We start from the raw sequence: 13,806 nt of genomic DNA on the forward strand, positions 1-13,806 counted from the left end.
TTGAAAGCATAAGGGAACAATGAAGTCCTGTCATATTTGTCGAAGTATGTGATGTCTGGAAATGTTTTCTCTGACAAAAATGTTTTTTTTTTCAAATCTGAGAAGATATCTATATTTTGGGACATACTGCAAGAAGCACTGCCAGTAATTCTTGTATAACCTATGTCTAACATGAAGGCCCCAGCATCCAATACACAAGAGGTCCGAATCTTGTACTTCATTGCAAAATGTTTGTTAGAGGATTTTCCCAGATGGTTTTATTTTTTACAAAAATCTCCGAGATTTCCAGGTGTGTGAACCCTAAAGTTTCACAATGCTTACAGAAATACACTGCTGGACAAAATAAACAGGACACTTGCATTTTTTGTGATAATGCATAAATTCTGATTCGAAGGCTGGCTAAATGTTGCAGAAACTGAATCAAGTATGAATCCTATGAAAGGTGCATATGGTACTACATGATCTGCCAAACATTCTGTAATATATCTTTGCAATTCAGATGTCAAATATTAAGGTGTCGTTTTTTTTTTTTTTTTTTTTTGTCCAGCAGTATATATTAGTTTCATTATCAACAATTTTGCCAATAAACAATATTCATATATTGTTCATTCATCATCTTAATTACTGTAACTATATTATTGCAACAGGTTTTGCCTTAGAATGGGCGTTTCAAACTTTCCTTGTGTGAAGGGCCAAAATACTGCTTCAGCAATTTGCTTGCACTAAGATAATGCTTCAAAATTACAGGTTTGTAAGAGTTCTAAGGTGAGACCCCCCCCCCAAAAAAAAAAAAAACTTAGGAAGGCTGTTGTGAGGGGCAGACTTGATTCAGAAAAATTTACTACTTTACAAAGCCAGGATACAAGACACGTTTACACTTATTTTTAAAATTTATGCTGGAAATTTGTTAAATTACCGACTGGATCAGTAAAATTATTGTCATTGATGATTCATTGGAATCCTTCAAAAGGAAGTCTAAATGCAGTCGATTTCCCAAGTTCATGAACCAAATTCACGCAAAATTTGACATTTAATTCGTGGTGTCTGAAGTTCCTGATTGGGGGACACCTTGCAATTCAATATCAAACCACTAAACAACTGAATAGAAAGTCCTTGCTTGCACTTTAAAAATGTATTTCGTAGCAAAATACAACAAGTTATCAAAAATGTAGATGGATACAAATGTTTGTTGAGTGCCAAAATGTACACAAAAAAGGCTAAATAGTATAAAATTATCACATAAAATGCGAAAATATTATCATACCTACTACAACCTGTACCAACCTGAGAATTGGAAGACAAAACTTGAGCTAATCTGATATTCATTTCACATCACCAAGGCTGGTCATCCAACCTTTATGCTCTACTTAATCTAACAAAAAGTGGTCCACAAACACAATAGAGAGACACCACGTATGAACATTGATTCATGAAAAAAAAAGAAACGTACAAAACCTTTTTCTTTTTGGAGTACAAAAATTCTCAGTCTTATCAGAACTGCTTAACATTCTTAAGTATTACCAGGCACACTTCAACACACATCCACCGATACATCACATTAACATCCAGATGTTTGATACATTTGGTCACAATCTGTAACATACAAGATCACATCAATGACATACAGGATACTTGGCACTGGGTATCATGCTTGTTACAGAATCATTAATACTGACAATTCTAAATGCATAATCAATGCTTTATGATACTTCGTTCTTTAGGCGACCTTATTTTGGCACAAAAAATGTTCTGTGATAAATATATATTTTGTAAAATATATCTAAAAAAAAGAAAGGAAACCCTTGAAAAATCCCCACGAAGTGATGAGACTAGTACAGGAGTATGAACTTTTAAGATTCTTCGACTGCAACCGGAGTTTTTGCAGGAGGGACGTCCTTAATGGTGACATCACATTTTGCATCACCACTGGCAATTTCTTCTCCAGCTTCCTTGACCTCCACTTTCTTCACCTCCGGTTCAGTTTCCGCGACTCCATCTTCACCATTGGTCACATCGGACATCTGAACGTCATTCTCCTTTGCATCTTCGACGGAGCCATTTACATGATTTGACTTGCTTTCCACTCCATCTTCTGTATGATTCGTGGCAGGTTCTTCAGTCTTCTCGGCATCACTTGCTTTAGAAACGTCAGTCATTTCAACATCATTAGTTTCAGTCTTTGAATTAGCCTCTGCAGCCTCTTTTGGTTTGTCTGAGCTTTCAGTGACGTCTTCGGTAGCGTTCGTCTCATCCGCAGATTCAAGTTCGCTGAGAGTTGGGGTTTTGTCTTCATCCTTAGCAACTACTTCAGTCTTTTCATCTTCTGAATTAGGAACATCATTACATTTATCTTGTTCAGTTTCATCAGTCTTTTCCGGTGCGACAGTCTCTTTTACATCAGCCTTGACTTCATCAACCTTCTTTTCAGTTTCGGCATTGGTCTCGCTGCTTTCGTTCGATGCTGCACTCACCTTATCCTCTGCTGCCTTAGGATCAGCTACGATTTCAGTTTCACTGGTTTTGGGTTTGTCCTCCTGACCTACAGATTGTTCAGCAGCAGGTTTCTTTGCTTCAGTGTCTTTATCTTCCTCGGCTTTCTTGATTTTATCATCTACTTTCTTTTCCTTTTTCTCTTTAATTTCTTTTGGAGTGCTCTCTGTACTTTCATCTTTCTCTTTCACAGATTCCACATTTACGTTATCCTTCTCACTTGCTTTTCCCTCTGGTTCTTTAGATTCTTTACTGGGAACTGCAGTTTCTACTGTATCTCCTTCAGCAGGCACCTTTTCACTTGCTGGTTTTGAAGCAGCCTTCGGTTCAGATTTATCATTTTCTGCAACAGCAGTTTGGTGTTCTTCGGAATCTACATTTTCTAATGGTTTATCTGCAGTTTCTGGCTTATCTACAGAGGCTGAAGCTTCAGTTTCAGATTTCTTGGTTTCAGGCACTTTGTCTTCTGTGTTATTGCAATTCACTTCTTCAGTCTCTGGTACGTTGTTAGCCAATTCTTTAGTCTCCTTGCCCTTTTCTTCCTTCGCTTCTTCAGTCTCTGGGACGTTGTTAGGAACTTCTTTAGCCTCCTCGCCTTTTTCTTCCTTATCAGACTTCTCTTCCTTGCTGACTTCCTCTATTTTTGTATTGGCTTTTTCAGTCACTTCTCCATTCGATGCAGAAGAATCAGTCTTTGTAATGTTGTTCTCCACAGGCTCTTTTTCCTTTTTCGGATCTTCCACTTTTGTTTCCTCAGCTGACGTGCCATTCTCCGACATGCTAACATCTGCAGACTCTTCGACCGCAACCATGTCAACGTCTTTTTCCTTCGAATTCTCTTCCGGCAAGTCTGAAACAGCTTCTGCTTGAGGTGTAACTTTCTCAGCTTCCTTCACCTTCTTATTGTCTGTGCCATTCTCACAACTTACCTCAAGTCTCTTCTTTTTCGATGGAACTTCAAAGACAAGGTCTTCAAACGACTTGATGAGTTCGAACCCTGCAGAGTCCTCTTCTGTGAGTGGAGCATTTCCTTCTCGTGCTACAAGAATGGCTTTCATCCCTGCATCAGTGGCAGCTCTCGCTTCTGCAAAAACAGAAAAGAATGTTGAACAGTGCACCCATGTACGTACGCACTGATGAAATCATATCTAATAACAAGCTGAATGAAAAATCAACATGTTAGTTATCTGAAATAAGTGTTTCACATTAAATACCCAACCATGTTCCAGAATATAGATTATTACACACTGTCCCAAGAATCTCTGGAGTAGGCAAACAAAAAACAAATATCTGTGCAAGTAGTGACTTGAGATGAAGTGACAATGAAGTCGCGAGAAGTGAAGTAGTGCAGTTACTAGCCATTTGTAGCAACATGTGCTTTGCTCCGCCAACTGTTTCTCCCCTTCTCTTCCGATATGCACCACCTTGCTCCACAGATGCCAGAGACAGTAGACATCTGCATCCCATAAGATACTACCATATCAATCTATTTATATTGACATGCTTAAAGTTCTTCATAAAAATGTTAAATGCTTGAAGAAAACTGACTCGAAAACTTTTTTATTTTCAAATCAATAAAATTCAATATATCATAATACATATCAGCGTTATTCTAAGTAATGATTTTGATTTATATTCTGAAATGTTTGGAGATGACACAGTAATATACATATGCATTTCATTTTTAATAAATAAAAATCCCCCCCCAAATTAAAACTATAAGCAATTATTCCAACTAATTATGGGGAAAATGATTTGAAAATTTGATCTAATAGCTAAATTCCTCAACAAGGTCGTTTGCATTATTTTTTTAATCAGTGGAATTCACAGGGACCAGTTATGCACCATACTTGGCCAGATTTTATGAATGAATGAATGGAAATTTAGTAATGAAATTAAAATTGTGAGTGCATGTTCTGTTCACGTCTCTGTTCTCAATATTGTTCAGCAAGTTTCTGCAAGGAAACAGAAAGGTTCTAAGTCAGGGGTCTTCAACTCCTCAGACATTAACAATTTCAATGACGCTTCCGGGCCATGAAGCTACACTACGGTATTGAGAACTGGAAGATGCTGCCATCTACCATTTACTTAATCCGGTTTTTATGTGTTAAGTACTTAATTTTTCAAATAGGACAGGCCATGGTAAAGGGTTCTGTCCTAAGTGTTCATACAGGTTTACTTGCCACACAATGGATTGTCAGAAGTGAAAGAGAACTGTGATAAGACTGCAGTGTTCAATGAAGAAAAGACGAAAAGACCATGAATCATTCTCATGGGTGACTGGAATGCTGTAGTAGGAGGTAGTCAGGATGGATGGAAACAATAGGAAGATCTAGATTAGGAGAGAGAAATGTGAGAGGTGATCCTTTGGTGAATTTCTGTAGAATGAACGCTAATTGTTGGGAACAACACAAAAGAAGATACATGTGGACATGCCCAAAGGACAACAAATGATGCCAGGTAGTCTATGTATTGGTAGAGAGATTCCAAATTGTCTGAAAAATGCCTTCCCTGAAGCTGATATAATTCAGATTATGTCCTACTGGTGGGTGAAATAACCATCTGAAGAAGATAAAAAGACACCAGGTGATGTAGAAGTCTAACATTGAGAAACTTAAGGAAAAAATAAATCTGGAGAAATCCCTAATTTAAAATACAAGAGCTGAAAGTAGTGTTATGATTTGGGATAGTATAAAAAGCTCTACAGAAAGCAACAGAAGAAACAACAGGTTATAGAGAAGGGAAAAGTACTAAGAAACCATGGGGCACTGCAAATATGCCAGAAGTGATGGAAAAAAGAGAAGAAAATGGAAGAATGTACGGGAAACTAAATAACCAGCTAAGAGGAGGAACTGATATGATAAAAGAGTGGATGAAGAAATATGCAGAAACTGAGGAACTAAAAAATAGAGGAAGGGATGATTTGATGCACCATGAAGCAAACTACTTGAACTTTTCAAAGAAGAAACTGAAAACAACGTGAATGATAGAACATGACAAAGGTTTCAAAATCACTGACAAACCAAATATTAAAACTTCATTTGTTAAAAAAGTATGTAGATTTATATGACAAAAGAAATCATCCAAAGAAAATGTATCAGATCAGAGAGGGCTTGCCATCCTGAAGGACAAATTTGAGCAAGCATTTAGTGGAATGAAGAATGGAAAAGAAACAAAGAGTGCATGATATACACTATCAAATAATCAAATGCTATGAGTGAGGGAAAGAATGTTATCTTAAACTTATGTAACTAAATATGAAATCCAAGAGAAATGATTTGAAAGCAGACTTCGGAGATAGTTGTCGTAGACTAAGATGAAAGCTAATGCCCAGAAATGTACTGAACACAGAACGATAAGCATGATATCACACATGGCAAATATTCTCCTAGGAGGTACTGAACAGATGCTTATTTACTACTGTTGGAGAGTTAGAACAGTCATGAAGTAAGAATGTACAAAAGATGCAACTGGATTACTGCAGACAGCTGATGAAAGATACTTTAAAAAAAAATTGCATGGGTTTGAAACAGAGAAGACTTAACCTTTTCAGTCCCAAGGCCATTTTCACAAGTAAGCCTCTCTGTCCCGAGCCGATTTTGAGCAAAATGCAGAGTTTCAATTAAATGAGTGTAGATCGGAGACTAATTGCCCTAGAGAGATGAGTGATATACCGTTGTACACGGAATGAAGCAGAGATTCAGACTATATGAAATTTATGCAAATTCGGCATATATGTGGCAGGGGGAGGGGGCTAACTCTCAAAATTCCAAAATTTCGGAAAAAAAATTGGTTCCCCACCCTCCCCCCCAAAAAAAGTACATGACAGTGTAGACATGCACATGGAAATGATCGCTGACATGTAAGGAACACAAAAATATTTGCATTATTATCATATGACCAATGTAACTTGAGTTGTAGCCCCAAAAGGAATGGTCGGCACGCCACTGATTCAAGCTTCAAAATGCAGCGGTACCTTGAAATGACTTTAGCTCAGAGACTATTTGCCCTGGAGATATGAACGATATACTGTTGTACGCAGAATGAATCACAGATTCAGACGATATATAATTTATGCACATTCGGTGTATATATGGAGGGGGAAGGGAGAAAACACCAAAAAATTATTTTAAAAAATTGTCACTTCACCCAAAAAATGTCCTCGCACTTGGGCACAAAACGACACCTACGCACAACATTCACGGACGAAAAGCTAGAACGCAGTGAAAAATGAGCGCCGATTCTTGCAGTTGCTTGAAATTCTATTTTTAGACAATGCAGGGTAACCCATGTCGCAACTTGTGGACACTTGTGCTAAAAAAACAAAGGTTTCCTTCAGCGTGCTTCGAAATTCCATTCTCACAACGCAGATTCAACGTCCTCTTCCCCCCACCCCCTGCTTGCAACCTCACGGAAAACTTTCATTTTGACATCGGATACTGATAAACAAGCTTCCTTCGAATGCAGTTCACAGGCGGGAGTGAAAAGCATTGGTTTAGAACAACAAAGCTCGTCTTCCTGTGTCGGCAAAAATTTGACCTTGAAAAGAGACGCAAAAGAGAAGTCCCTTTTCCTGCCTTTTCACCTCCATTTTCATGAAGAAAAAAAAAAGGTGCAAGAAACATTTCTGTTAAATACATGTGTTAGGAACAATATAAAAAAAATCGAAATTCTAGCCAAAAATAGAAAAGTTATAACGTAAAAACTACGACCTTGACACAGTGTCTCGATCGAGATGCTTGGGACCGTGAGGCTTACTTTTGGGTATCTCGATCGAGACGCTTGGGACTAAAAAGGTTAAGCAATATGTACATGAAGCATTTCTTTTTGAAGTGAAAATAGAAGAAACGACAGAAGGAAGTGAAATTGGGAGGGGAGTATAACACTTATGTTATTCAATATCTATTTAGTCATGTTAGTAAAGAATTGTTTCCAGAATAAAGGAGGCATAGCAGTTAAGGATGGTGAACACTATATCAGAAGACGCACTGTGAGCAGTTTGGGATGAAAATAAATGAACAGAAAGGCAATGTTATTGGAAAATAAACAACGCAGGAAAATGAACATGACACTTTGATGTGGAAGACTTCAGCAAGCTAGTTTCAGATACCTGGGATTAATCATAATCATCCCAGGTAAGCATATGGGGAGAGAGAGAGAGAGAGAGAGAGAGAGAGAGAGTGAGAGAGAGAGTGAGTGAGTGAGTGAGCGAGCGAGAGAGAGCGAGTGAGAGTGAGTGAGTGAGCGAGCGAGAGAGAGAGCGTGCGTGCGTGAATAGAAGAATTTCTACTCATATTAACACATTAAAACTATAAGCATTACCTTTAATAATGTCTGTCAGGAAAACAATTTCTTCACTCTTACGATTCAACTTTTCTGTTATCTTCTGGTAACTTTGTTTTTCCCATTTCAGACCCACAGATGTGTCAAAATGACCTGAAAAATACTGAAAAACAAACATATATATATCAATTTTTACAATGATGGATACACATCAAAAATACAATTAGAACAACCATTGCTATGATTGCCACAGTTAACTAGTGTTAGAATGAAATTTTTCAATTTGTTACTACAAAAATGTTAATGGTAGGGTTAAACCTACATATACCATTCAGGAGGTCAGATAGTGAGAGGCTTAATGGATCCAGATCAAGTTCCTCGTTCAATTCACAAGAAATAAGAGGAAACCTTATGACCTCGTAACATTGCACACATGGCATGTAGCAGTCAGTAAGCATACACTTTCTCCTTCAATTTACACAATGATAACTCAGTGTTATTTATTTTAGATCAAAATATACATTTCACTGCAGTTTCAGAACTAAAGGTTCTACATAAAGCCAAGATTATTTTGTTGTTAAAGTGATGTCCATGAAAATCATACTAAAAACCTGAAATTCTTCAAACTGATTAACTATGGATAATAGTTTTATGCACTAAGCAATATTAATATTATCTGCCATTTCAGAAAAAGTATATAAGTAAAGGGTGTTTCATAAAGTGCGCAGTTTTTAAATCTGTCATTTTTTTGTTTGAAGTTTGGCAATACTGTTCTTATCATTTTCGTAATCTATGATCACTCCGATTATTACTTGAGCAATTTGTTGGCATTTGTTTAGTTTAGTTGCCATGGAGCGGTTCACTATCGAGCAAGGCGTCGTTATCTTGAAAACACATTACAGAAACGGGGAGGGGAGTCTTGAGCACAGACAGTTCGTGATCTTCGGACGTAACAATGCCCCCACTGCAACAACAGTTAGGAGATTGGTGAAGAAATTCGAGATATCCGGGTCAGTTGCAACCATAAATTCGCCTGGGCGAAAATGTAGTCGTCGCACAGATGAAAACATTGCAGTAGTGCAAGACAGTGTGAATGTTAGCCTCGCGAAGTCACTTCGCCGTCGTTCACAACAGTTGGGGATATCGGTATCCTCAGTGTAACGAATACTGAAAGAATACCTTCATGTGCACCCTTACAAGGAGGTTCAATTGACGCAACAGATCAAAGCATGCGAAACGAAGAAATATACCATATGGACATATGCCAGACATCATTTTTCACTTTTAAATCGCTTACGGGCATATGCTGGACACTTTTCACTTTTCAATTATTAAATCGTAATGAATGTGTAAAATAATAAAAATAAATATGTCAACTTTCATGCAATTTTGGCTGAGTTATTACATTTTCAAAAACTGCGCACTTTATGAGACACCCTTTAGTTTATTGAGATGGGTGAAAAACTGAAATTAGTAATTCTGCACAATTATGAATGCTAATATGTTTACTACAAAAGGATATCATTCATAGCAAGAACAACAAACTAGTTTCTATTCTTTCGCGAGTCTCGTTATATATATTTTTTCGTCAATCTGAGATAACACTCCACATCACATCCAATTATTCATAGTTGGCCATAAGGAAGAATTTCAGGGTTTCTGAGCTTCTCACTGTACAAACACTCAAAAATAAGGCTAATCTATGATTTACTTATGTCAGTTATTCATAATTATGCAGAACGATGAAAAGTTGCTGGATCCCTCTGCTGAATTTTCTACTTCTCAGAATTGGAGATTAATCATGTTTCCAACACAATCCCCTTGTTCCCAATATATGGCACCCACATGTTCCTCTTACATTTCATTGCTAATCTGATATTTTCTGTGATGTGGAGAAAGAATTGCAAGTTGTGCATTAAGTTCAAAGTGATCTTTGAATTTCATTATGCATTCTGAGAACCTTGCTTCTTCCTCTCGTGGCCAGCAAATTATACACTGGAAAAAGAAATGCCTCTGATTTGACACAGTAGTAATACATACAAGAGTTAATTAGTGCAAATAATAATTTTTCATGTGTGCGAGACTGTAGCTTGGCAAGACGGAGGATTGATTAAGACATACAGTCGGCTCTCGATTCTACGACCCCAGATATAATGGCCGTCTCAAAGTAATGACCCTTTTCCTGGAAACCGTGAAAAATTAGGAAAAAAGTTGAAAAATTGAAGGAAATCGGCCAAAAAATAAGTTTTTTTTGCACTCGTCTTATTCACACGTTCCCTTCACAAGCGCTCTACCGCTCGAAGTGGGTCCGATCATGCTTAAGTGACATCCAATAGCACTTGACCTCGGCCCTCCCCTCCCCCAAGTGCACCAATGTTACCCACAGCCGACGGCTGCTACCCAACATGCCAGGCTTGTTTTGCCATTGTGATTTTGCTTGCTCTTGGATACGCGAGAAGAGATCGAATATGCTTGGATGTTATTTTAAATCGACCTCGACTTGTTTCTTTGTCCTAAGAGCTGCTGACAACTCGCAAGGGGTGGGGTGGGGGGGAGAGCAGCCCGAAATTACTGCTGGACTTGCAGTCTTTGTCAATGTGTATGGTGGGTCAAGTTCTTTTATCGATAAATACACCACCATGAGGAATGAGAGAGAAGATCGCAGGAATGTTCCAAAATACAGACGCTTGATGCCTGGAAGTCTGGACTGACTGTCCAGCTCTGACCTCGAGTTTAGCAGGTTCCCGTGAGTGAGCAACTCCTGGCCTTGTAGGCGACAACTTCCAGTAACCGCTTTCATTCAAAATATGTTCTTTGTTTCCTGTAACACGCGAAACTGTTAAGAGTTAATGAAAGCCACATAGGCCAACTAAAGCTCGTCAACCCACTTAAGGCATTGTTATCCAGGTTTCTGCAAAAGTTTACTTAGATCTTAAGTGCATTATAACTCCCGTTTCCCACTTCATATGTTTTCATAACTGTGCCGATGTCCTAATATTTGCCAAAAAGTGTTCCATTGGCTGAGCGACTTCTCCCTCTTTTCCTCTCAGCAAACAAGTAGGGGAGGGGGGATGTAGATTGTCCTCTTGCTCTTGTGTGCACAAGGGCTGATTACAAGCGAGGGTGGAAGTAGACCCCTCTTCCTTTCCTTTTTGATGTCTAAAATGGTCAACCAGTTCTGGATACATTCTTGAAAACTAACAAAAACCATGTTCCCCCCTTTTCCCATTCTCCACCACTGATGTGCACGGCAATGTGATAAATGCAGAATTCGGGTATTTTTTTTTCTTAATGCTGGTGTCTGCATAGGAAATATTGCACGTATTATTGTGTTTCATGGTAAAATGTAAAGAACGGGTCATTTCTTTCTTCTTCACACTGTTGATAAAAGTTCGGTCTTAGACAGTTGCGTTATCTTTGAAACTGAGGATTTCTCTTCAAAAACCTGTTGCTCGATCTCAAGATAGAAAAACAAGAGTTAAAACAATTTCATGTTCTGCACCTTCTGATAAACAAAACTGTAAATTTTATTTTGCATCTGACAAGAATGAACTTCCTGAACACTCAGAGCAGTGTTGGAAGGAAATGCACACAATACAATCGCCGCTTTTCTTCAGAACCATTCATGTGGGTTGGGGGGGGGGGGGTTGCTCAATGTGTAAGCTGAGACCAATAATAATAATGCAAAGGGAAAACTTTTGGAGGAGTGGGTGTTTTGACATTGAGAATACTACTAAATCCAACATTAAATCGTCGATTAACGTGAGAGTAAATAACAATCTCCCATTTGATATCTGAAAATGCACAGGTTTCATAAAGCTTGTTTTGAGTTCATTTTATGCTTTTGGGCTAATCAGGACTAAATATACAGTTTCACTTTAGTGAAATCCAATTCCAAACACAAATGATTAGAGTGCGACGATGTTCAATGTGCCCTAGAATATGCATTGGGTGCAAACAGATTGCAAGTTGCGCATTTCCATTTTTAGGCTGGATTACAATGCCAGTCGAGGAAGAGTTTGGACTGCTCCCTGGAATGGGGGAGGGGTGTGAATTAGAAGTTGGTTGAAGCAAAGAAAACGTCACTTTTTACGATGAATTTTACACAGCCGAACCTGAATGAAATTTACAGCCCCACTTTTTTTGTCTGGTGCCTAGAAAGGTTGTGTTGTGTCTCCCGAGAGATCTTATCTTACCAGTTAATCTTGTAACAGACAATGCTCTAGTGGACCCATATTAAATCCAACATTCGTTCTGCCCGATTATCTCCAGACTTGTGCTGGTGCCAGTGTGACAGGTCAAGATTATTAGAGTTTTGCATGCAATAAGCAAGAGATTGTTTTTCTTTCTGTTGGTCTCCGTTCAAACCAGTTTCCCATGAACTAGAATTGTAAGAATTTCGTGGAAGAGCAATGACTATGAACAATTAAAATAAAATAATGTTAATTTAAATCCTTTTTTGTGAAAAGGTTTTCATGTTCTATTTTACTTCTCAACGCGTGGCCTGTGCATAACAGGTTGTATAACTACCAGGATAAATGGTTACAGTCTCCTAGGAATCTTTGTGTCAGTTTGAGCTCCGTTTAAGCTGAAAATTGGTGCAAATTACAATAATGACCCCCTGGGAACTGTGAAAGGTCGTTGTATCAAGAGTCGACTGTATATTGAAATTGCAAACAATTTTCTAAAAATCACAAAACAATGTGCATATATGCTGATCAGATCCAAACTGAAAGTTGATAGTTCCACAGATTCAGATCAGGCCATCCAGAAAACCTATGATGGATGCAAAATTTTTGGGTTTTCTGAGTTTATTCTGTAACCTAATCAGTTTACAAATCACATATACACCATTGAAGTTACAGAATCAACCTTTTCTACATATGGTTCTGATCAGTCGGGCAAATTCACTAGCATACTATAATGTACGTATTCAGTCTAGACAATGAAGTTATGAACTTACACAGAAATTCATTGGCTGGGGAACATGCAATTTTGCACTTATTAGTCCTCCTCTACACAGCTGCCACTAAAATACTTTCCCCATCATTTTATGCAGCTGAGCAGGGCCTTCTTATAGAACTCAGTAGGTTGAGACAAGCCAGATCAACACTTCATTAATCAGTATGTCATCATCTGGGAAGTCCTTGCCTTCTACTAATAACTTTATGGAAGGATAGAGATGGAAGTTAGATTGCAAGGTCAGAAAATAACAGGGGTGGGGTACAATTTCATAGCCATAGGAGCCTACTTCCATTTGAGCAATATTAACATTGTCTTGTATGAGACATACTTTTGGAAAGCATACTACACCTTTCTTTTTGGAAGGTGTTCCATAATTTCACCAGCAGAGTGTTGGACACATACGTTTTTGTGTGGTGGTGAGTCGTAGTAGTTCAATTGCTTAGACTGTGCTTTAGTCTCCGGGTAAAAGTTATAAATCAATGTCTCACCCGCATATTGAGTCCAGCAAGAGTGTCATCTTGGTTTTTTAGGCACATAGTTAAAAGTTTGTTGGAGCACCTGACTCGATCAGTCTTTATGAAAAGGTGTTAGAAACCTGAGAACCCAACGAGATGAAACTTTCTGCACATGCAGATGCTCCTGGCTTTTTTTCCCCCCCACGCCCCACACTAATCTCGATTTTATCAGTTAGTTCCCAAATGATTATGCAGCAATCTTCTATGATAGCAGCCTCAACTTTGATGACTCTCTCTCTCTCTCTCCATCAAAGACTGACTGCAGTCCACCACATTTGAATTGCCTAGTGCTTTATGACCTCATACGATGGGACATCTGGGCCATACAAGGTTCACATGTCCTGGAAAATTTGTTGGAATGTGTTGCCTTTCAGGAAAAAGAACCTGATGAACCTGATAACTGCTCTGTGGGCTCCATCCTCACACCTTCCTACACTTTTACAGCCACGAAACAAGAACAGACAGTTATTAGTACATGGCTACAAATTACATTTTGTCACATGTAAAGATCCATGTTTATCCACGTGCACTTTCATCCCCAAACAGTCACTGG

The 13,806-nt window shown here is 38.4% G+C and overlaps 1 protein-coding gene across 1 annotated transcript in view; it reads right to left on the bottom strand.

The window, feature by feature from the left end:
* Nucleotides 1-1,117: 1,117 nt before the first annotated feature.
* Enoph (enolase-phosphatase E1) overlaps nucleotides 1,118-13,806 on the bottom strand; it is a 63,146-nt gene continuing 50,457 nt past the window's right edge. The window contains exons 5-6 of the mRNA XM_083118651.1: nucleotides 7,813-7,936; nucleotides 1,118-3,574 (exon numbers count right to left, since the gene is read on the bottom strand). Of these exons, the coding sequence (XP_082974777.1) occupies nucleotides 1,851-3,574; nucleotides 7,813-7,936 (1,848 nt within the window). The 3' untranslated portion in view covers nucleotides 1,118-1,850. The remainder of the gene's footprint in view (nucleotides 3,575-7,812; nucleotides 7,937-13,806) is intronic.

The sequence above is a fragment of the Lepisma saccharinum genome, chromosome 3, assembly GCF_977018435.1.
Source record: "Lepisma saccharinum chromosome 3, izLepSacc3.1, whole genome shotgun sequence".
NCBI classification, from domain to species: Eukaryota; Metazoa; Arthropoda; class Insecta; order Zygentoma; family Lepismatidae; genus Lepisma; species Lepisma saccharinum.